At 44.8% G+C, this 25472-nt stretch overlaps 1 protein-coding gene across 2 annotated transcripts in view; it reads right to left on the reverse strand.

The window, feature by feature from the left end:
• Window positions 1–25472, reverse strand: part of LOC138504001 (inactive cell surface hyaluronidase CEMIP2-like) — a 721493-nt gene that overhangs the window by 519607 nt on the left and 176414 nt on the right. For both annotated transcript variants that reach the window (XM_069624166.1, XM_069624167.1), the window contains exon 3: window positions 7505–7987. In XM_069624166.1, coding sequence (XP_069480267.1) covers window positions 7505–7987 — 483 coding nt within the window. The remainder of the gene's footprint in view (window positions 1–7504; window positions 7988–25472) is intronic.

The following is a 25472-nucleotide window of genomic DNA, read 5'->3' on the forward strand; positions in this document are numbered from 1 at the left end:
GGGCTCAACTTGTGAACATAGGTATAGAGAGCAAGCCACAGCTCCAGAAAATAGACGTAGATTGCAGGGCACAACATAGGCATAGAGTGCAAAACAAAGCTCCTGAATACATGTAAAAGGCACAGGATGCAGCTACACACCATAAGACATGTCTGCAGAAGTCTGTGGGAGAGCATGGGACCCAATGTGAGTGCTGGGAGAAACAACTCAGGAATGCAGGTGTAGAATACAAAATATAACTCCATAATAAAGGAAGGGAGCACAGAGCACTGCTCCAAAACACAGTTATCATGCAAAGAATACCGGTCCATTATACAATTATAGACCACTGTACACACCCCACACCGATGAACAAAGCTTTAGATTCCAGATCTATTCATGCTGCTCCAAAACACACCAAGGAGCACAGGACATAGCTGCACAACCCAGCTATAGACCGGGAAAACCTCCTGAGAGAACAGGTACATGGCACTGGACGCAGCCCCAGACCCGCGCACATACAAGCATATTACCTGTAGGGGTCAATTTCTTGTTGAGTGGACTAGTCTATGGATGTATATGTCTTTAAAGCCATGATCTCAAACTGTTTGTTTCACCAGCACGCCAAGCATTAGGCCCAGGCCCTGTTACTTGCAGGCACCTGGTTTATATTTTTATTTATTTTTACATTTGTAAAGCGCCCAAACCCTGGGGCACCAGGGCACTGTTGCAACCAGTTACATGATACAAGACTTAAATGTGGCAGTATAAAAACCTGCCGTATGCATGCAGAAAAAAACACATCAGCGCAAGTTAAATTAACAAGAGACAGCATCTAGAAGAATGGGAATATGTCTGTTAGGCAAAGAGACAACTTTGCAACACCTTGCGGAACATCCAGTATGAGTTGTCTGCTCTAAGATCTGTGGGGAGTGAGTTCCAATGGTTAACTGCTACAAACGGGAAGCTCACCCCACCTCATTTGGCTATTTTCACTTCGGTAGGGTGAGTCGATGAACGTAGATAGACCTAACGGGTTTGATGGATTTTGCCCTCTCAATTTTCTGGGACAGATATTACGGGGCATTGTTGCTCAGGCATTTATGTGTAATAGATAACGTTTTGAAAATAATCCTTTCCCTGATCGAGAGCCATTGCGCCTTTCTCTGGCGGCTGAGATATGGTCTCTTCTGGGGATGTTTAATGCTAATGCAAAGAGGACATTACAAAAATCCATATTCGCGCCTGTGGTAGCTCTAGCAATGGTCAAGCAGCTCTCTGGCGTCAAGAATTGTCTCGCTGCGGTGATGAGTTTGGCTGTGTAGGCTGATGTGGATGCCACTGCGCTTACTTGTTTGGTGAGGGAGAGGACTGAGTCCAGGTGGCCCCCGAGAGTTTTTACCATAACTAAGAAGGGGACCTGGAACCTATCTATCCTAAAGGAGGAGTATTGGGGGCTGAGTTTCTGCAGAATGGAGGGTGGGCCTGTCAGCAGGGCCTGCCAGAAATCCTGGGACACAACTCCCAAAGTACAAGTAACAACAACAAAGTGTCTACCTCTCATAAAACGACCACAGGTAATCCTCCCTGGTAATCCAAACACCCACTGCTACAATGTCTGCTTAGTTAGCAAACGCAATAAAAAAATAACACCAGCTAAAAATAAAAATAAAATACAGAAAATGTCCAGACGACAACAGAAATATTTGTTAAAAACATGGGACTTCTACACAGGCCGAGAATGTGGCCTTCCGGTCTTAAAAGCAGGTTTAAAGTATATCGTAATCAAAGGGGCCCTCGATAACTCGATAGGCCCATAATAATCACACAGGGCCAGCACTTGTATTTTGTCAGGGGAACAATGTGTTTCACTCAAAAGAATTAAGAAAGGGAGGCTACAATTAGCATGTACCAGGCAGAAGCTGACCAGTCAGTTGGGCAGAATAAAATAGTGTATCGACCAGGGACGAGACAAGACAAACATTAGTCCAGTGACTAGGTGTGTGTGCAGGATGTTATTCCTATTTGGCATTTATATAGTGCCCTATATATCATTGGTTTGATCTCAAAGCGCTTGTGGGTTGAACGTCTTTGGGGACCGTTGTCCAGGTCAATAGAGAGTAGGGCAGTATAGGGTGCTTGGGTGCACTCAATATGTGTACAGCTAGTGTGATTGGCCTGATGGTAGCTGCATCCTAACATTAGGTGCAGTGGTAGTAAGAGATCAGTCGAAATGTGTGCAGTATGGTGATTGGTCTCCAAGATGGCATTCTGGTGGCATTAGGCCTATGTAGGCCTGTGTAAGACGTTTATGTGTGCTGCAGTCAGGTACAGCTACGTTCTAGCAGGATGTTGTGGTGTTCATGGAGTATTGTTCCTATGTGTACAGCTAAGCCAACATTGATCCAGGGGTATAGCTGCCCTCTATTGTGTGATGGTGTTAAGTAGAGCGCGAGTATAGTAGTAGGAGAGGTGAGTGTCTGGAGTGGATGATTTACTCTTAGGAGCCTACTTTTCCTGGATTACATTCTGGATGAGCTGGTAGTGGTCGTCCTCGTGTTTCGCTGTAGCGGCACTCTGAGGTAGATTCACAGGTAGTACCGGAGTAAGTTATGTCTTGCTTGGTCAGAGGGTCATTATTCTTAGGCTCAGCACTATGTGTCTCAGGAGCCCATTTTCCGGGTCTCTGGCTGTGGTTTATGGTGAGTTCCAGGGTAGGTCTAGGTATGATACTTTGTGATAGGACAGGAGATATCTCCCACCAACTTAGTCATGCCAAGGTAGTGATGCTAAAGGGCAGGCTGAACATTTGTCAGTCGGCTGTAACATTTATAAGCTGACTGTAACTACTTTCGAGGTTGAAGTCATGATTCCTGGTGTTGGTGGGTTTCAGCGGCCCTAGATGGTCTTAATCATGGTTTACGGAAAGAGCCAGGTTTTTAGAGCTGCTGCCCTTCATGATGTTCTCCTTAAGCAGCAGGAAAAGAGAGATTAGGCAAGAAGACTGCCTGCTGAGCACAGGAGTTCACTACTCCTCAAGCATCAGGAAAAGAGACCTTACACGGGAGACTGACTGCTGATCACAGGAGTTCACTACTCCTCAAGCATCAGGAAAAGAGACCTTGCATGGGAGACTGTCTGCTAATCGTAGGAGTCGATTACTCCTCAAGCATCAGGAAAAGAGAACTTGCATGGGAGACTGCCCGCTGATCACAGGAGTCCCCTACTCCTCAAGCATCAGGAAAAGAGACCTTAGACAGGAGACTGCCTGCTGATCACAGGAGTTCACTACTCCTCAAGCATCAGAGAACGAGTCAAATGACACATATATCCCATGCAGGGTACATTAATCCCCCACTCCCAGAGCACCTTAAACAGAATACCATTGTACAGTACTCGGAACAGAGCCATGAGTTCTCAACGGCAGGTACGAGAGACAATCCTGACCACAGTCAAAAGTGTAGTTAACTTTATATGCAAGCCCATTTATTGTGTCCTCCAGACTGTTACTTAGTCCAGGTGGAAACTCGCAGGGTCTGAAAGGGAACAGGTTTCTCTGCCGGGAGGCAATTAATAGACCTCAGTACTAGGGTGATATGTTCACGTCATGGAATGCTGTTGAGCAAACTTGCAGTTGCATTACGCTGCCTTCACAGCTTAGGTTGCAAATATTTCGGGTACCCTATTCGTGTACTAGAGACAAGATGATACTAGCCCTTGTAGATGCTTGGGCGTCTTGGAACTGGACGACTACTAAATGTCGGTATGAGGATGAGATTCCTGGGGTCAAAGAAAGTGAGCTCTCATTCATTTAGTAACAGATGAGAATGGCTCAGAATTAATGTTCAGTGTATCTACCCATTATGCGCCATCATCAGGGGTCAAGCTTAACGCTCACAAGGAGGCATTCAGTCTGTCATCCTCAATGTCTCTTGGATACGCGTGCATAGATTTTTCTGGATGATAACTTAATCGGCTGGTGAAACATGAAAGAGCATGAACAGGTGGGATGAAAGCTTTTTCAAGCTACAAGAACATTTTCTGGTCATTATGGTTACTGGGTTCAACTCTGGCAATGTGAATTTCATGTAGAAAATTGGGATTCTTGGGATATGTGGTTTCTCCTGGCAAGTTACCCGCCTGTTGCAGGGGACCGACACCTAGAGGGATGTATGCGCTGCTTGGTGCATAATGCACCAGGCGAAGCAGCCACTGCTTGCTCCAAGTCCATGCAGTCAACACACCACACTCTCTATGTCGTCTAGAAAAGGTTCTACTCCTGATCCCAGTGGACGAATAAAAATGGTAGCAAGTGCTGGACATTAAGGGACACCGTTTATTGGTCCTCCGCCAGTAGCCTAAGCAATCGATTAGAAAATCATGATGCCTTAAGGATCATGATGTGTCAATTAGCGGAAGCCTTTACACTATAGTGAGAAGAACATCCCTCAGTAGATAAGAACCTAGAGACAGCATCTCTGCGTCTATCAGAATCTAACCACTGTATGGGGAGCCTCGCTCTTCAGTCTCCTGGTAGGAAAGATGGAGGTCATCTCCGATTGGATCATCAACCATCAGAACCTCTGACTCACACTTGCTCTGTTTGTACGTTTCATTGCTTGGCAGACTATTAGGAAGTTACTGTCTTTCCCATAAATTCTGCCGAAGAGTCGGGCACTCGCCTTCATCAGGAACAGTAGCAATCCTTGCCTGAGGCAATCCCTTCCTGAGGCAATCCCTTCCTGAGGCAATCCCTTCCTGAGGCAATCCCTTCCTGAGGCGATCCCTTCCTGAGGCGATCCTGCCTTGAAAGCCATTCAGAGTATTGCAGATTGTGTCCTGGGGTATTACCGCCAGATCACGGGTTGGGTGTTAACGGTAAATCCCCATTCTCCATTGGGTCCTTCGGAGCAAATGAGGAATTTTTGGCACAAATACTGTATGCTAATACAGCCAACGGTAATTATGCCGAAAACAGGGCGCTAAATGGGATTTTCACCTCCAGAGAAAGGCTGGAGGTAAAGCAGCCCATTTGGTGCCCAACTTGTGATCGGGCCAGCCCTTAAATGCAGCCGTAATACCGTTACCACTGCATTTAAGGGCTACCACCCAACTCGTGATGAGGCCAATATTGTCTGCATGGAAGAGTGACTATGGCCGGTTTTACTTTCCAACAGGAAGTAGCCTCAGCTGAATAAGGTTATGCTTCCAGCTACGAATCTGTTTGAGTTACTTTGTAAAAGCTGCTGCACAGTTAATGGATGGGTTCCTTTTGGTGGCTAATTTGCATATTTACCTGTGGTCTTATACTATTCTTCAAGGTGTCACTAAGGATTACTTCAATGTTTAAATACAATGTAATGCCCAATACCACTGTACACAACCATGGGTGAATTATAAATGATCACAAAACACCATTCATGCTCACAGCAGACACGTCCAGCCTGGACTACTGCACTTCTGCAGCTCTACCATGTAAATCAATATAGAAACTGTGCATCCCACACACAAGCACACTGCAAGAGCCACGCCGAGGCAAGATCACAGGGAGCACATTCAGTCTGCCCTAAAAACACTAGAATGCGTCCCGTTCAGAGTAGGGAGATACTTAAGGAGATGCCCCCGGTGCGCAAGTTAGGGGCTGAAACCCATCAACTATCATGGACCCTGAAGACGTGTTGAGCAGGGTCGAAATGTGGCATAAAATGGACTCCGACACCAATAAAGAAAAGTGGCCCGCGGTCGCAAATGTCGATGTGTTTCTTTGGTGACAGGCTCTTTGGGTAATATTGATGGGGCAGTTTTTTTAAATAAAATGTGGAAAATTGTGTTTTTTAAAGAATATTTGTATAGTTACACTCGTCAGATCTATTAGCTGCACAGTGAAGTAACTCAAACTGCCGCACTTTGGCCAAACGGAGCCTTGTTGGCCCGGTTTATAGTGATTGTATCGAATGCCAAAGCATTGATTGCCTTAGCATCTAAAAGAAAGCAACGGAAAAAAGCCTCAAATGCATATTATTTTTCTTTTTTTTTAATGGGGGGTCCCCCCCAACCCCTGTTTTTTTACCCCTTAAAACCCACTATACTTAAAATAAAACCTTTACCTTTGAAAAAATTGCATTTGATGCTTGTTTTCGATGCATTTTTTCGATGCTTTTGGCATTCAATGTTTTGCATTCGATGCAATGACTGGATACTGTTGGCCCACTCATCTAAGCGCATAGAGGCTTGCTTTCTAAGCACTGACATTCAGATCAGCCAACTCTCTCGCTCGCTCGCAAAAGGGATTACATCGAATTCAACACTAGAACTTTGCCATCTAAAATGCGATAAATGGGGTGTTTTACTGAAACCTAAAATGAAGCTGCCTAAAGGTACCCTTGAACAAATATATTGCACCCCCAAGAAGCTTCCCATCTGCCATAACTTCACACAGGGCACAAAGGCCATTCTGCTAATGACCCTCACACTGTGAACAATGTATGCCTCCAAAATGATACGTTTAGCAACATCTCGCTTGTATGAATGTCACTCTGTCAAGTATGAGTAAAAATGCCCTGATGTTACCAGGTAGTTGCCAGTTTCAGAATATGCAAAAATATTTACAAACAAGTATTAACAAAGCCAACAGGTTGGGGTTTTGTGTAGGCATTCCATGCTCTGCCATAGAAGTACTAATTTGCCACATGATTGCAACAGCTGGCAAATGGTGTGAGAGGCTGGGCATATTATGACATGCCTATCTAATGCCTGTACAAGAGCAAAACATGTTGGCTTTTTCTATGCTTGTTTGTAACAGGAATGCAGTACAAGGAACAACTACAACAACACACATTTTGCTTATAAATCAAGTGGCATAAGGCACACTTTGTTAAGGCACTTGTTTTACACCAGGAGCTGGTTTATAACAAAAATTAACCATTTATCAGAAGACTACCTAGAAATGACATATGCATTACCTTAAAAGCATATAGTTAGCTCCAAAAAAGATCTTAGGATGTGTGTTTTGGGAGGGGAGTGGTGGGTAGTGGGAGAGGGGAGGGGCAGGTAGTGGGTCGGTAGTGGGTCGGAGTGGCCATAGAGACTAAGATGGCTATGGGCACTCAATAGTGGGTACAAACTGGGAACGCCCACAGGATGTGTACCACATCACATCTCATCTCTCTCCGATCTTCATGTCTCATGCACATAATTTGGGCTTATAGGCAGTGCTCACAGCTCTACCTAATAGCCAGAACTAACTAGACTTCATTGTTCAGTCTTGTTAAGACACTTTTCACAAAGATTCACATAGAAACAGAAAGAAGAATAGAAATCAGGACCAGCAGAAAAGAGGACGTTCTTATCCTCAACCTTAGATATTCAATACCCTGCCCTCTAAAGAGAAACACATACAAGGACACACACACACACACACACACAAGTACAAAAGAGATCCTAAAAAGCCAAGCCGGTGCAGATGGAAGAGAAAGGTGTTAGTGAAAGGTCTGTGCTCTCTTTGATGACATCAGAGCCACTCTACCTTTTCGCTCCCAATCAGGCTTTCCAGACGGCCTCCGTGCTTTCAGGATCTGCTTCTTCAGAAGGGCCAACGCTTTGTGCTGCTGCGCTGTCGCGAGTACCCCAATGTCCCCCAGAAAGTGGAGCACCTGCAGCATCATCGAGGGCTTGACATTAGCCTGCAGAAGCTTCAAGGGGTTGATTTGGATCTCGGGGGGCTCAGCCATTTGGTCGCAGGTGTGGAACGGAAGAACAGTCCAAGCCAGGCTTGATCCAAAGACATCGGACAGAGCATGACGCGAGAGCTTGAGCAGTTCATTGCAGGAGGAGAGCCTGGCTTTCCAAAAATGGGTCCGGTTATGGGAGGCTGCCCTCAATGTCCCAAGAGTTTCCTTTCTTCTCAAAGATCCGCTGATCCCTCGAGGGACATCCTTACTGCCAAAAGCGGTGTCATAGTCCACGTTCCTCAATGTTCTGTTCAGATGGGAGTCCTTCTCGGGAGGAGCTGAAAAATACAAAATGCATGCGAGCACCATGTCAGCAGACCAACAGTGATTTAAGAGGCATCAAAATATCAAAAATAGCAAATACTTGCAAATACAGAATCCATTGGCAAAGCAGTTACCAAGCCAGGGGTCTAAAACATTTGGTTCTCCAGTTGTGTTTGACTACAACTCCCACCAGCCCTAGTCAACATAGCCAGTGTTGAAGGACCATGGGAGTTGTAGTTCAAAACATCTGAAGAGGTCGCTAAAGCCTTGAACGTTGATTACAGATCACACATGTGCATTGAAGCTGGGGATCTAGGTGCTACCAGAGGCTGGTGCTGTGGAAGCCCCTACACACTGTCTTACAGCACTTCTTTGTTTTACAAGGTCATACGAACCTCTAAAGACATGTTTGTAGTTAAACACTTTTAAAAAGTATGTATTTTTAAGCCAATTTTTTGAAGAAAAATAGTTTGCTATCGTCCATTGTGATGTAGAATTAAGTATTATTATTTTGGATGAAAAAACACTTTAATAAAAAGTAAGTGGAATACATTTCCCATCACTGGAAGAGCAGCGGATGCAGGTACACGTGGTTATTGAGGGTGTATGCCACGCCTCACTAATCTTATCGAAACTATGATCCACGGAAGTGTAGGCGAGAGTACAGATCTACTGTTATAAATCCACCTGGACTAGCCCCGTTTTCAGGATCACCCACACGCAGTGTTACTCTGCTGCCTTGGAGAGTCTCGTGGTAAGAAGTGGCCTTGTGCATGGCTGCCTTTTGTAGATCCCACATTGTGTCTCTAGTGGATACATTAATGATTTCCCACTTGGATCCATTGCAGAGACATTTATCTCATTTATATTATTGTTGGATATCCCGGAAACCCGCTGCTGGCCATTGAGGAGCGGATTTTGAGTTGTGGTCTTTTGTTGCAATGACCTGCCCTTTATACTCTTAGAGCTGTGATCACGAAAGGTCCACAGACCAGACTTCCAGGTCGAGTGGCCCGAGATTCCCATTGACAAACTGATGCCCTCCTAAGTAATTTTGACAATGGTTTGGTCCAGATTCTATGCCAAAATGTGCAAGGAAAAAAAGCAATAGAATGTCTGAACCCCATCAGAATAGGTTAGGTTGTTAATTTGCTAGGGACTGTGAGAAACAAGAGGGAGTCTCACCCGCTTATCCCTGCAGACTCTCTCTCTCAGGTGGCCAGGGCACGGCCACCGCCTTTGGATCCAGACCGTGGGGGTGGACCAGTGTGGGAGGATCACCTGGGAGAGGGGTCTTTGGGGGGTGGGGGCGAGTCAGCCGATGGTGAGACGCTGTATTCCCCCTCTTTCGTTTATCTTACCCATCCTATTTTTTATGATTCTCTGAGGTCCTAACTCCCCCGCCCCCCTTTTTACACAAACACTGGGCTGAGGAAGAGGGTGACTGAGTAACAAGACTAACTTTCACACATCATACTGGACATGTCCCGCTAATCGCGTAAGGCAAAGTCAGGCACTTGACTTTAAGTGCATATACCTGATACCAATCAGCTCTCCTCGCACAGATAAAAGGCAGAACCTATAGACACACTCTGAGCAAGGTGGAACACGGGTACAAGCAGAATGTCCGGGGTGAAGGCAAACCTACTTGAGCTGAGCGACAGACCAAGGGATGAGAGCAGCAGGTTGTAAAACCCTAAGAGTTCCCTACTAGAAGTCATTGTCTCCGACAGGTTGTGAAAGACACGTGGAGAAGCCAAGATCCCACATCAGAAGGCTGCATTGTGCTTCAAGGACGCCAGCGACCATCGTGGGTGAACAGCAGAGTTGGGGAGGCAAGGCCAAGCCTGTGGTACTAACCTTGACTTGTGAATTGGAAATCGTAAAACCAAAAAAAACACACACAGCCGGTGAGTTGGCAGTGACCTCAGAGAGCGGTGTGTGCTAAAGTTTGAAGTAGCAACATTATATCTCAAGTGAAGGCTGCACGCATGTGAATGAGATGCAAAGAAAGGCAGACCTGTGAATTAACTTTGAAGGACAGCTGTGAAATCAGCGATACTGAGTAACAGAGTGGTCCAGTGAAAGGAAGTAGCCCACTCGAAAGTGTCTGTGAAAGGTGAATTGTTTTAAATAATAAAGCGAATGAACGGCAAAAGAGAAGTTAACAAAATTAACTCCTAGAGGGAGCGTGAAAGTTGAACCTTGAACTTTGAGTCAAAGTGGTCTTGCAGAGTTCTGTAAAGAAAGCCATGCACATTTGAAAGTCTTCGACATCCGAAAGCGGTCTGAGCCCAACTGAGAGAGACTCGAAGTGTAATAAGCTTGGGGAAGGGAGCCCCTTGCAAGTTTTGTTGAACTTTGTTCTAATGAGGTCTGAACCCGGGAGATTGCAGCCTACTTGAACTTTTTTGCGAAAGGTCTGAGCCTGACAGAGGGGAACCTACGTGAACTTTTTGTTGAAACATTATTTGGAAAGAGAGACTTTAATGTGGAAGACCAGGCTGGTCTCTATCCATGTTTTGGAAGTGTTCACTGTGTTGAAAATTCGAGCCAGAGTCTTTCATCCTGCCTACAGGGACCTCCTTACTCCGTGTGGTCTAACGTGGGGAGGAGAGCTGGTTCAACCACATTTATTTTTTTGAACACTGATCTTTCCTTTGCATACATTTCTCCTTTATACACTTTTTGTACAAGAGAAAGGGCAGGCATCTGGTTTTGTTAGCATAGGCGATTTTGATTTGACAGACTGCACTAGGGCTGTTTTGTTTATTATCGTTTAACTACACCCATCTTAGTTATAGGGTAAAGTAGGAATTTTTCCAGCCCCAAAATCTTCAAAAAAGGTTTTACAAATTGTACTTTTTCTTATTATTCTTGGTGGAAAAACAAATCAACATTTAATAAAAGCTTCAAGCATAGAACATGTGATACAATAATACAACATTTAAAATCCACAATAGATTGTTTACAAATAGATAAATAATTTCAAATCAGCAGCATTCCTCAGAAATAATAAAACTGATAACAATTATTGATATACTAAAAATCCTCTAAGTTGAGTGCTCTAATAAAAGAGGTAATACCAATTACAAAAAATCTGGTGCGGCCCACCAGGCATCCAGGCATATTTGCCAAAGTGCATTTCATTCAAATTCCGAAGCCGAATGAAGAAAGTTGCCCAGATAGCAGTCGCAAAATGCATTTAGCCCCGGACAGATCGTTAGCCAGCATTTCATAGTTTCTACAGTTACAACAACCTTACAAAACCTGCACCCTCTCAAGTTTGCTGGGATCGTCTTATGTCTTATCATAATTAGTTTTGTATTAAGCAGGTTCCAATGGAAACAGACAAAAGGTGGCACGGGTCAGTGTATCGGGATTAATGCTAATTGTACCTGTTGTGCCAGTGTCATGCTTGTGACCCCATACCTCCCCTACAGGACCCAGACTGAAGTTTCTTAAGAAGTGGATTTTCTACTGCTGCTGTGGTTGAGATTTGTGAAAAACCCAAAACCCAATGACAAATGGTTTAGCCATCACCATTTTGCCATTACAGGTAGTTGTTCAGGTACTGTTGGAGCTTGCGCTCACTGACATTGGATTATAATTATTATTAGGCATTGGTACATATATTACTGGAGCATATTCTACCTGGCACATGATTAGGCTAATTATTAAAAATAATAATACGATTATGTTATTTCTCATCAAACATGGGCTCAAATCTATACAAATCACATGTGAAACACAAGTAATGTATTTAGTAGTAAACATGACATGCACCGTGTTTGGAGTATTTCTCAAAATTATACCATAAAAACATGAGTGACTCTAGAACTAAATTACCAAATTATGCAGGGAGAATGCAGTTCGACCTTCCTACGTTTGCATGAGCGCATTATTTATACAAATGAGGCATTCTGATTGCCACATCTGACTGCTCCATTTTTGAAGCAAAGAATCCCTAGGGAGATGCACTTGATGTCCAATATTCGCCGAGTGGTGGATATAGAATGCACCCAGTGGCCGGATTTTTGGGAAAGACCATGGCAGGTTTCTATGGGTCTGACCCCAATCCACCAGCATGGTGGTGCAGAGTCAAAAAAAGAACCCATGTGGCTGGGTGGCCCGTCTCAAAGTGAAGCATAGGGTTCCTTCGGGAAAGGTCCCCAGTGCGGCCAGAGTCACGCTGTCAGCTGTTGTCTATGGGCCTCCTTCACACTAACAGCACCCCCAAAGTTTTTTTACTGAATTTCATAGGTTTTTAGTAGCGCAACTTAACCATAACGTCCCGTTAACAAAGTTTTTTTACTGAATTTCATAGGTTTTTAGTAGTGCAAGTTAACCATAAACTCCCTTTAACAAACTTTTTTCATTAGCACACAGACAATATACAAAGATGGAGTGTAAAAAGCAATTTCTCAGGGATGGCTTTACACAGAATGTTGCAAAGTAAGAATTTATGCTCGTTCACAGTGAAGGTCAGCTGCTTCCATTTTTTGCTCGCGGGCCGGAGTGGCCCACACCTCGCACTTTAAGGTTCTATTGTTTTTTTACATTGACAGACAGGGATCGTGCCAAAAGACTTCTTTTGAAGGAGTGGTGCAAAAACGTGAGAGACGATAAGGATGAAATTTCTGAAACGAAACCGCTTTTATATATTATATCACTATGAGAAAGATCGTTGGCACAGACGGAGTCGTATTTAGGGACTGCATTACACGTAGACAATGGAAAATGCCAATATAATGTAAGTAACCCTTTAGATTATTTTATACCGGAATATAATAACAATAGCGTGGCGTTAAAGCCTGTTTAAGTTGTACTTGTTCGTTCAATGTGGCATATTGTTTTGTACCGCGCACTATCACCGCCGAAGTGGTCCCCTGGCGCTCTGACGGCTCTGAAAAAGGCAGAGGAGAGAGGGTGGGTTAGTGGGAATAGGTTAACATACTCCGTTGCACTATCCTCGCTAGTAAATAGTTTCACGCCCTAATAAATCAAATGAATATTTTTAATGAAGACCGGCTCTTGATTCTAATTTATGTTTTTAAAACAGGTACATCCTTCCCTACTGTCAATGCCACGATTTTCAGACCCCGGCCGACGGATTTTTTAACTGCCAGGTGCAGCTCCTAGTAAACAACTTCATGACCCTCACCATTTTATGGGACAATCGCCAAGGACCAATATGCCCTTACGCGGTACTAGCGGCTAGAAGCAACATACCAACCGTTATGGTGGTCTAATGCCTCGTTGTTGGAACAGCCTTCCGATTATCAGTTCGACCACAGTCCTTCTTTTATCATAAACCAACACCCTGTGTAGCGCAAAGGAACAGCGCGTGACTCAAGATGAATTTTTGTGGATCGACAGCAAAGACAAATGCAAATCGTTGAATATCGTCTAAACATTTGATGTCAAATAAATGTACTTTACGAAATGTACAATCTTGCTGTTTGCTTTTAAATCACAGTTTCATATTCCGAATTGTGGCGCGCTGTGTTGTGAGATGATCTGTGTTGTTTTCTGGATTCTGTATGAAGTCGCGTAGGAGCAGTGTTGGCAACTCCTTAGTAAGAAAAGTAGCTATTGGCCGTCATAAAAGTAGCTAGAAGTAGCTAAATGATGTCATAACCTAATTTGCATAATTCACCAGATGCATGATGGGTGATTGCCGAGGGCATGGTTGTTATAGCCTCTCATTAAGCTCACCCCTTTTTTGTAATGAAAGTCGTGAATGCACAGATGCAAACTCATTACATCCATATGCATACATTCACATGCAAATGCAGTAGTATTTAAATAAACCCCACAATGATTAGGTTGTTCTGTTGTCGCTTCTTAAACGTGTACTGCCATTTTTAATATGCTAGTATTTTATAATCCATAATGCCTCTTGTTGGAAAAGCCTTCCGATTATCAGTGCGACCATAGTGCTTCTTTTATCATAAACCAACACCCTGTGTAGCGCAAAGGAACAGTGCGTGACTCAAGATGAACTTTTTTTTGCGATCGGCAGCAAAGACAAATGCAAATCGCTGAATATTCTCTAAACATTTGATGTCAAATAAATGTACTTTACGAAATGTACAATGTTGCTGTTTGCTTTTAAATCACAGTTTCATATTCCGAATTGTGGCGCGCTGTGTTGTGAGATGATGTGTGTTGTTTTGCGGGTTCTGTGTAAAGTCGCGTAGGACTGGAGACGACTGGGCGGGTTTGGCTACTAACCCTGTAACCTCACGGAGAGCGGCGGGGAATATGAATGCTTTGATAATGTCAGGCTTAGGGGCGTGAGATATGATTTAGTGTCGCAAAAACAGGTCAGCCAGGTCGATGGGGCAAGTGATGGGATTATCACATAATGTCGGCGCACAGCAGCCTAATTTATCGTTTGTTTAGTGGACAAAAAGTCGGGTAAGGCCCATAGGAAATTGTAATGTCAGCGGACATAAGGAGGGTTCTTAGAACACTTTCAACCTGACAACGAACAATATGAACAGCGTTCTCAGAACACCCCCATTTTGTTTAATTGCAAACATTTCAGGACAACGCAAGTGTTCTTAGAACACATTCAACTTGCCAGAGTACAATATGGACAGTGTCCTCAGGACACCCCCATTTTGTTTATGTACGAACATTTAAGGACACCATGAGTGTTCTTAGCTCAATTTTAGCTTGTTTGCGAACAAAACGGACACATACTCCGTCCTCAGAACACACCATCATTTATTTATATAGAAAATTTCAGAACAGCCGTGTTGTCCGCAGACAAATCGAACACAACAAAAGCGTCTAGCACATAAAAAAAACAGAACATTGAACCTATCTCAGACTCCCCCACCCTCCCCAAACACTCTTACACACCAACACACTCCACTAAATACAATTTTTAATCCAAGTTTCACCGCGCTGTCCTTGGTCGTCGGTGAATGCAAGATGGCGGGCGCCACAAAAAATCTGAAGTGCTTCACGCACCACGCCGTCCAATCAGCGAACACGTTGCACGCAAGCCGCTTGGCCAATCGGGGCGCTGTCCGCGGAGCGAATAGGGAAGTCCGCCCGCAGAGCGAACGGAGATATCACTAATTTGTTTGCCTTACATTTTGGTCATTTTAAAAAAACTACTGGACGGATTTACACCAAATTTGCAAAAGCACGCTTTTGGGACCAAGCCCCCGCTCCTGCCGCAAAATTGGTGTAAATCCGTCCAACGGTTTGAGCTGTAGGCGTGCGCAAGGTTTTTCCCATTATGTCTACGGGAAAAACAAAAGTTTTGGGACCCCCCCTATAACTTTGGCCCCCTGGACCAAACCTCTCCAAACTTTGCAAAAAAATTCAAAGTTTGGTGAGGATTCGTCCAGAGGGAGCGAAGTTATAAGCCACCCAAAAAATGCTCTTCCTATGGAAACACCAACTTAACCATAACTACATGGAGCTACTGCGTCCATGTAATATGTATATATATCGATGTTCCACGTTGTCTTTTAGCAAACTAGCACCCCTTTAAAGGAAAGGGCTGAAAGTGTGGCGCAGTAGAAGAAAACAGCCGACAATGAAGGAAGAATCGAGAAGGCTTGTCTGGCCCAGTGTCAAGGGTTGGGGCAGCCAAGAAACTGCTTATCTATTCGAGAAGATCCAACGAACGTGTGAAGCAAGACAAGCTCCTGTTGAGGTGCAATGGAAAAATAATATAAGTGCCAATCTTTATTCATTTAACATTATTAAATACGAAAAAAAAGAGCTCAAACATGGTCTCCTGTGACATGGTCTAGATGGAAATAGACTTTGGGCAAACTATATCGAGACTTGAAGATAAGGCTGTGCTCACACTCCCTTTTATTCTCAGGAGCAGTGATACTTGCAAGGCTGAGTTCAAAAGACAATTTGACTGGCAGGCAGTAGGAGTGATCATGGATGATGGGCCAGTTGGGTGGGGAGGCATGGTCAGGCCAACCCTCCTGCACCTGGGGTACCATCTTGCGTGCTGCTAGCGAATGGAATATTCCAGAACGGTACAACGTGCCAACCAATTGTAGAGTGCCACGTATTAAGAAGCCCTATAGTTTGAAAGCCAATGAAACGTGTGTATTTTATGACAGCGAAGATAACTTGCAGTAGGGGTCGGCATAGTTGTCCACCTGATCTTAGAGACCCAATTACAATCCTATCCCCCATAAAAAGTGTATGTAGATGTTCACTGTAGACCAACCACAATCCCATTTAGGTTTTCTTATTTTGCCACGAACTATGAAGTCAATGATGACAAGTTTTTGCTATAAACGAGTGTTTTTTACACTTCGTTGAGTGTGATCGAGAGATTCTGTGAGATGTCCATTGATGCCCGTTGTACTCACTGTTTTAGATAATTGTTAATGAAACAGCTACGTTTTGCCAACTTCCTGAGTCAGTCGTATTATTGGTGCGAGAGTAAATTCTGCATCTCCATCCATCCCAGATAGCGTCATCTTGCTTAAATGGCCTACGGGTTCAGTTCCATTCAGAATAGCAGTGTATCACCTCCCCTGACCCACGCAAACTCTGAGATCATCCATGAAAGCCATCCTATGACTGATTAGATCACTAAATAGTATCCTGGCCGGCATAATACTGGACATGCGACTGACCTACCTCCAACATGGCAGGCTGGCACGTGGACTGCAATGTTGCAAATGGTGGCCTGTAATAATGTTATGTTATTGTGAGTTATACCATGCACTGCTGCCATTTTCATGATCTCCAGGTGCTCTGGCGGATCTGAAAAGGAAGACTATTGGGAGGGGTTGGTTAGTAGGATTGACAGGGAACCTCGCAAGACAGCTTTGATGTGCTCTTGGTAGATTCATTTCGGAAAAACCGGTCTATGTGTGCTGGTGTGTTTTTAGTTGGTAGACGTTATGTGGTGTTTTTAGTGCATGTGCGTGTTCGGGGTGATTTGTGTGCAGTCCGTTCAGGTGCCTGTTGGGTGTTGTGGGTGTCTGTAGTAGTGTGTGGTGTTTCTTCTCTCTGGGGCAGAGGTATGTGTGTGATTTGTTCAGTGTTTGAGGACGAGTATGCAGAGCGTTGGAGAGTTTTTAGTCAGGTTAATAAGCATACTTAGAAACGCCAACTCGATGCAATTGCAGAAAAGACTTCTGTATTCGAATTTCTTGCGTGTGATTGTATTTCCCAATGCCATCTGGATCTTTTCTTGGGGGTGAGATTATCAACAGTGAGCAAGCAATATGCGCCATTTTGTGTCTTCAATTATATGGATAGCCGATTGGGGTCATTTGGCATAGTGGACAGGAAGTCGAACTTGGAGATCCCAGAAGTAATCCTGGTTTCATAATTTCGAACTGCAAAGGGAGACATGAGGTGAGCTGGAAGATAGGCTCTGGGACGTAAGAATAGTGTGGTCGAGGCAGACAGGGCGGCGTCTTGCGTGGCGCTATCAATGTGATCCACCCGGGGGCCTCCCGGTTTGTAATGTGAGCTGTTGCTTCTAGGATGGCCGCTGCTAGTGGTTTAATCTCTTACAGTTTGCGCCTGCGTGGAAGCCGTGACATGTTCATTTCTTAGTCCATCCATTGATGCAGACGCTGCATTGAGAACATAAACAAGACCCGCTGGACTATGCACTCCATGCATTCCCATAGCTGCTGCGCCGATGCAGACATTGCAGTGTAAATAACGCACGTTAAAACCACTGCCGCATTAACTGTCAATTACCACGGGCGGTAATGAAATTGCCATTACTGAAGTGCAAAATACTCCCAAATACATCTCAGGGTAATTACCAACGTGATAAATAAGCAGCTGGCAGAATTGTAATACCACCCGAAATACCCATCATGGCACAAAATACAGCCAGGTTTTGGACCGGTCCGAAATGTCAGCGCCCCTAAATAGCTGATGTCATTTGAAGAATGTGTCATTTCTGAATAGTGCACACACGTGCTTATGTAGAAATGGTTTGGGCATTCGGGGTCGCATGCCAGTCCATGAAATGAAATCCTCTGCCCGTCTGCATTTTTACTAGCAGTGTAATACGAATGAAAGCATCCTTCCAATTGGCTACACTGTCTAGCCAGCCCTCCAATTAGCATTCCTTCCGGAGCAAAGAGCCCCATGATGACAGAAGAGGACGTGCGGCGGATGAGAGGCGGGTCGCGCCCTCTCTGCAGGTCGCGCCCTCTCTGCAGGCCACTGCCGGGGCACAGCTGCCCAAACCTACATTTATGAAATAAAAGAGTTGATGCCTCTTCCACAATGACACAGCAGTGGCCTGTGCCCAAGATAACTCATCCTTTCAACTCGCAGCACCAGGATTAGCAATATAACCAGTGCCCTACGTGGGATAGCAAAAGGAGGGGCCCTAAAAACTAAAGAACACATATTTACTTGGAGGCGTGCCCTAAAAAGCCGAACTAGGCAACCTTTTCGGAGGTGTGGACTATAGAAGGGAGTGGGTGAGTGACCTAACCAATGTGGACGATTATTAGCTCAATAGAATGAAAACACTGAGAAATAAGGCCTCCTTTTACAGAGAGTGCAATAAATTAACAAAGATACAAGACGTGTATCGGAGTTTATGGCACACTTATTTGGTAAGACACTAAATCGGAATGATTGATGCACAATCACAGCAGCTTTCCTCTCGAAAAGAAGAACTTAAAGTAGGTTTGCACAAGATCAAAAGGTTGCAGTGCAGTCAACGCCTTCACCTACAAATGGCCGCTGTTTTTCTGCATAAGAAACACAAGAGCCCACAAGCACAAGGTTACAAGGCTGCATTGAATGAAACACATTCAGCCATTCCTGAAAGCCACCGCTTTCCTCCACATGGAAACAAATGCTACAAATATGCTGATTGACCAAGATCACAAGGTTGTATTGAATAAAAAATGGAGACACGCACATGGATGGTAGCCTTTCTTTCTGGTAGACAACATCTGAAAACCTATGCCATCCTCTGCCATCACAGCCAAATATTGTCAAGCTTGTGCGACATATGAAATATTTTAAACCTCTATCCATTTACTAATTTGGTACTCGTGTACCCCAGAAAGTAAGGGTAAATTTGCAAAGGACTGTGGGCCTCATCACTAGTTGGGTGGTAGCCATTAAATGCGGTGGTAATGCTATTACCGCCGCATATAAGGGTCCGCCCCACCACAAGTCTGGCAGCATTTACCCCCAGCTCTAGACTGGGGGGTAAATGCGCCAGAAAAATGCTGATTTTTGGTGCAATTACCGCACAGTAATACCGCCAGCAGTAATTGCGCCAAAAATTCCCCTTTGGGTCCAATGGACCCAATGGGGAATAGGGAATTACATTTACTGCTCAACCCGTGATCCGAGGGTAATACCGCCAGACGGGTGGGCAGTAACGCAAATACAGTTGTGCAAAATCCCAGTTGGGATGCTGCCCAACTCGTGATAAGGCTCCATGGGTGTGTACTTTGCCAGGCTGCAGACTACCCGCAGCCCTGGGTATAAGGCCCTGAACATATTTGCAATCAGAACATTTTGGAAGGTTTACCATTCCAGGCCTAGTTAGAGCTCCGGCTACTCATGTTGGCACGAGGCAGACTCTTCCTGATTGTAGAGGTCCGCCGCTTTCCCATGCAATGATATTTCCACGCATCCAAAACTTAAGCCACCATCATAGGACCCATGTTAACTGGTGGTATATCCGACATGGTATAGCATATATGTTATATGCTATGATATGACATGTATACACGGCATACATGTGGCCCTAGAGATAGGGTGACAAGGATGGTTACATAGGAAAATAAAACATGCTTTCCCCTGTAACCAGTGGTGGGATGGCCTATAGGGATGTCTGGACTGGAATGTATCCGGTGGGCCGATGCACCAAAGGCCTCTCCTCTGTGGCTCAGCGATGATGTGCACACAGGACTCTGCACACTGTACCAACATCACCAATTTAATCACCCATGTAGGAAGACTGGGAAACTCGGTGTGAAAGTTCGAGCCATCCCCTGTGATACAGCCACTCCCACCCCGACCCCCCTTGACAGGGACGGCGGCAGGGCCTTTCAACCATTTCAAATGAAAGCGGCCCTGGAGCCTCTGGGGGGTGGACGGCAGCATCTGCTCCCATGTTGCCAGTCAGCAGTCTTACGATACAGAAATAGATTCCATTCTATATTATGTTCATCCTGGGCCTTTGTGCGCTTTGCAGCGCTTGCGTTAGAAGCTTCATTTGCTGGAGCCCTTCATTGCTGGAGGCCGTCAGGCCACCACTTGGAAGTGACGAGCAGAAGGGCTCCAACAAATGAGGTTTGTAACCCGAGCAATGCAAAGCGCACATTTAAAGTAAAGAAAAACACCCAGTGTTAATAGCAACCGATTATCACGAGCCAGCCAGTCAGCAGGGACCTGAAACACTAGATGCAGGGACATCATTTAGGGGTCGCCCCTGAGGTCTCCCTTGCGACCCCTAAAAAAAAAAAAAGAAAAAGAAAAGAAAGAACTATAAAAAAATACACTTTTTGGGGGGAGGGGATCCTGGGCTGTGGCCAGCAGCATGTGGCTCTTTGGGCCAGCAGCATGTGGCTCTTTGTTTCTGGAGTAGCTGGTTTTCCTATAGCTGTCAAGATAGCTCAGTGGGTTGAGCGCTTGCTGCTACAATATGCTTGTGATCTGCAGGTTGCAGGTTCAGCTACCAGCAACGTCAACTCCATCGTTCATCCTGCTGAGGTTGATGAATGAGTACCAATACAGGTTGGGTGATATTGTATGTATGTTTGTTCTATATGAAGCGCTTAAGCATAAGTGCTGTATAATAACAAATCATTATAGTTTGGCCTTGGATGTCTGCTTGCATTCACAGTAATTTGGTAAATAGGCCTATATGCACGGATATTAACGATAGATATGGTGATCCATTCTTGTATGAAATGTATATCACTTTACAGTGATATCGTAACCATATTTTTCGTAGTGTACTTAGCAACAATGTTATGTGATGCTTCTTCCTGTTTTGTCAAGGAGTGAAAGGTTGTCTTCCATCGCTTCCTGTGATGACACTTTGGAGTGGGGTCAAATGGCATCACTTCCTGTGATGTCATCAGAGGTCAAGGGCGATGTGATGTCACTGCCTCTACCCCTGGCATTTTGGTGAAATGACGTCCCTGACTAAATGACCTCTGAAAAGCAATACATTCTTCTTTGTCAGCAAGGGGGTGATGTGGAGTAACCGGTGCTAAAAGCTGAGGGCATAATCAGTGGGCAATTAGTGTTTCAGCTCCCTGCTGGTTGGCCGTCTCGTGACAAGTGGCGGTTGTTAACCCCTCGCTGTATTTGTCTCCATTAAAATCTATGCACCACATGGGTGACCCAGACTGTTTCCCGCTCTGAGCAAAGGTGGTGGGGTGGGGGGGCAACCATGTTGAAATAGGCGCCTGCACTTCTTCAGCCGAGCCTGACCCTGGAGGTGATATATGGATGCTTAGTCTTCCCATGGGCGATCTAAGGGGTCAGCCCCTGTTCAGGTCAGGCAAAAACCCTTACACTCTGCAAGAAGAAAGAGGGAACAGAGGGTCCCAAGTGGTGCACAGACCACCCCCTACTACCCAGGGGAAGAACCCCCAAGAAAATGGACCACTGGAGAGGTTTGACACATACAGCAGACAAGAAGTTCATTTGATAAACACTTTTGCCCCTTTTCGTTCGTAGCTCCAGGTGCGGAGGGGGCCAGAAAAATCAGCACTCTTCATGCAAACCCCAACATAGAACGCAAACTGGTGCCAAAGGAAACGCTTGGTGCAATTGAAGAAAACGCATGGCTTAATGTGTAAGCCAGGGCCCAAATATTTCGTAGCGCACCTGTGACACATCGGGCGGGCAACTCCCAGCCCGCTGCTGCCAACACCCATGACTGTTCCCCCACAGTGCCTGCATATTAAGGGTTAACGCTGCAACTCCCACTGGCTATTTTGGGCGATGGATGCACTAGCCATGGCAGATGTGTAATTTACAGATGCCAAACAACATAAAATAACAAAACACACTAGTTTAAGACAAATGTTTAAGCACTTCTTTAAACACATCATCATTATTAACAGTTTGCTCGGATTGTATAGGTTGCAATTGGGAAATGTTGAGCATCTATCCACACAAAAAATAGCAAACCTGCTTTCCTACTAAGTTTAATTGATTGATAAATGCACGGGAAATTATAACTGAACTGTTAAACTTGTCTATCAAACATTGCAGTAAAACCGTTGTGTATAGGTTGACATTCATGAAAGGCAGTGTTTTTTTCCCCCCTGGCCTTTCCCATGTGTTGGTGCTGCTGGCTGGCGACTGTCCTCATGTTGCCAACCCACACTAATGTTGTAGTGTTGCTGCGCAGTGCAGCAGTAGAGGAGCCCCAATGTTATGTAGGAGGACTGCAGAAGTTTGTGGGCGTGGCCAGCACAAGCACCCAGCAATGTCACCTTCCAAATCATCGTTATCAATGAAAATGAATAATTACCACTGTGCTGCCTATGTGGGCCATCTAGTTCACGAATAACGATGCAAGGACACAGGGTGAAGAGAATGTGGCCCATGCACACTGTTGTTGCTTGTTGTGTGACAACTGCTGAATGAGATTTAATAATAAAGTTGTCAAAACACATCATTGTAATCAGATTGAGTCTGAGAAAACGAGTGCCGAGACTCCAAAATAAGCCCGGGGCTGAGCCCTGGCAAAAACCACCACAAATTAAGTGGGGAAGCTGAACCGCAGAGATGGCCATCCACTATGACTCCATTGCCTGGTACCCAAGTAGCAGGCATCCCTTCTGTACTGCGAGATTGCCGAGTGCTCGGGCACGGCCAATCCCAATTATTAAAATATACACAACACTAGAAAACAAAAGGGACTCAAAGTCGGGCACATGGGAGGAGGTTGATCCTTTGGGGAAATAGCTATCAAGATTGAAGCTAGTAATAATGGGGAAACAGGCCCACCAATCAGAGCGTTCATTGGGACAAGTATGTTCCTTTGCTTAGCTCCAATTTGATATTTTCTGATTTTGTTGTGTTCTAGTATTTTTTTTAATTCCAACATTTGGGAAAATGTAAGTGGCATTTTACCGTTTAGACAAGTTTTTTTTTTCAATTTTCTTGGTGGAAGAACCCCCGTGCCCCCAAACCCACCTTGGAGTGGTTGGTCTCGCTCACTATGTTTGGATGCACAGTGTCATAGGTTCAGGGAGAGCAGGGGTGGCGTGTAGGCCAGAGTCTTGAGAAATCCAGACACTAAACACCAATAATGGCCTTTAGTAATGCAAGATTGCAAGATTTCCGTGTGTTTGTGAATTGAATTCTCTGTGATGTTCAAGGCGGTGCTTTGATAATAGACGTGTAGCGCTTTATAACTGGCCATAAGTGTAGCAGCACTTCCGGGACACCGTAGTGCTTCCTTGGCCATGGGTCATGTTTATGAAATGCTGTATGAGATATGGATTATGCAAAATTTCCATGCATTGGAGCAGGAAGAGGATGGGTCAACTCTGTAATTTGTCAGTCCCCGCTTCTTTGCTCTTTAATTACCGGGACAGAACTCCCATAGACCTGCCAATGTGGATACCCATAACATCTTGTGGGGGGCCGGGGAGGGGCAGGCTCGCACTGCCCTACAGGGCAATATGGCCATGCACAAAATAACAGCCCATATTGTGGGCCTGTTTTTTGGCCAGTTTCATAAGTTACTATAATAGATTTAACCAATGTTGCTAAGCAAATATTCTTCAAATGCACCATTTAAAATATATTTTTACAAACCATTCCCCCTTGGGTAGTATTCAGTATGTTCAGAAAATTAATTAATTTCAATTTGTGGGCCACTTTTTCATTGGTGCCCCGGCCGATTTTTATATCCCAGTCCAACCCTGGGAATGGCAAGTTCTGCATGGAGTATAGCAGAAAGGGCTAAATTGGAGTTGCGTATTCTCTAAGGAGACCCTTGGCGCACTATGGTTCAGGCAGGTGCACCGTCCCCTGAAGCAGGCCAGAAAGGATGCATACGAGACCAGGGTTTGAGTCTGGGTAAATGAAGGGGTGTTGGAAAGACAAGATACCCCGAATCTTGGGGTTAGCAGTGGGGAAGAGCGAGGCAAATGTAAGTAGGCGAACCATGCCTCGTTCGTGACACACTCATCTTAACGATACATATGGTGATCCATTTTTGTATGAAATGTATATCACATTACAGTGATATCGTAAACATATTTTTCAAAGTGTACTTAGGAACAATGCTATGTGATGCAACTTCCCGTTTTGTCAAGCGGTGAAAGGTTGTGTTGCATCGCTTCCTGGGATGTCATTTCGGGGTGGGGTCAAATGACATAATTTCCTGTGATGTCATCATAGGTCAAGGGTCGTGTGATGTCACTTCTGCTACCCCTGGCATTTTGGTGAAATGATGTACCTGCATAATTTTATTGTGTATTTTAATGGATCCCCAACCCCTTTCTCTGTGGCCGTACACACCTAGAGCCTTATTCTTTAAGCACATCCTTTATCCCATCGCTATAATTAATGTTTAAGCACATGTTGTGGGTGGTAGTGTACCAATGGTCTTTTAGAGCGACACTATCATCATTCTTCGAAATGCTAACTAATAATAATAGCACAACAACAAAGAATCTGGTGTCGCATGGGATACATTCAAGATACAAATTGCCAAGACTTAAAACTCAAGCCATCAATAGGCATGGCACCAACTGAATCCCAGATCAAAGCAATAAGAATCATGTCACTAATCCCAGAATCCTCTCTGATAGCACGTGACGAGGTACCGTGTTCCTCATTGGTGGCTTGTATGATCAATACAAGATTATTCGATGAAGGCCCATGTCCGCTGCACTAGACTCTGGAAATCTGCAGATCTTGGCACAGGAGAGGACAGCAGCCATCTTACCTTCTGTGGTCGGCTGGAATCCTGAGATTTGAGCTGCCTTAACTCCCCGCCCCCCCAACTCGCCGCCAGAGTCCCATCAGCAATTCAAACTAGACCCCTCTCATCCTTCAGTGACCATGGAGTAACGTCGAGTTATACTTAAACATTGTTTAAGTTATACTTAAAAGTGTGTTGTGCACGTTTCCACAAAATGAATGTACAGCTCAGTGGTAATTGGACGCCATTCACCTTTTCCCCTCATTACAAAAACTGAAGCAGCACATAGGCAGGACTCTTCGCTGGGTTTCAAGGGAGCGGAAAGGAAGGAGTTAATTTTATTTGGTGCATATCGCATATGTATTAACAGACCCCCTGGGGGCGGCAGTAGGCCAAATAAATCGTTTGCAAAGGGAAAGTGAATGCTCTCACATTCTTAAACCTTTAAAGCCGGATGGTTTCAATTAAAGTCGGATTTTTCCATTTCGGTAGAAAAGGAAGTGAACAGCTCTCGTGTGGGTCTGCGTGAAAGCTGGGCAGCCAGGCTTCCCTGCTGCAGCTCCCCGGCCACGCGTTCTCCCTGCAGATGGACC

The sequence above is a fragment of the Ambystoma mexicanum genome, chromosome 11 (assembly GCF_040938575.1).
Source record: "Ambystoma mexicanum isolate Mex_15411 chromosome 11, UKY_AmexF1_1, whole genome shotgun sequence".
NCBI classification, from domain to species: Eukaryota; Metazoa; Chordata; class Amphibia; order Caudata; family Ambystomatidae; genus Ambystoma; species Ambystoma mexicanum.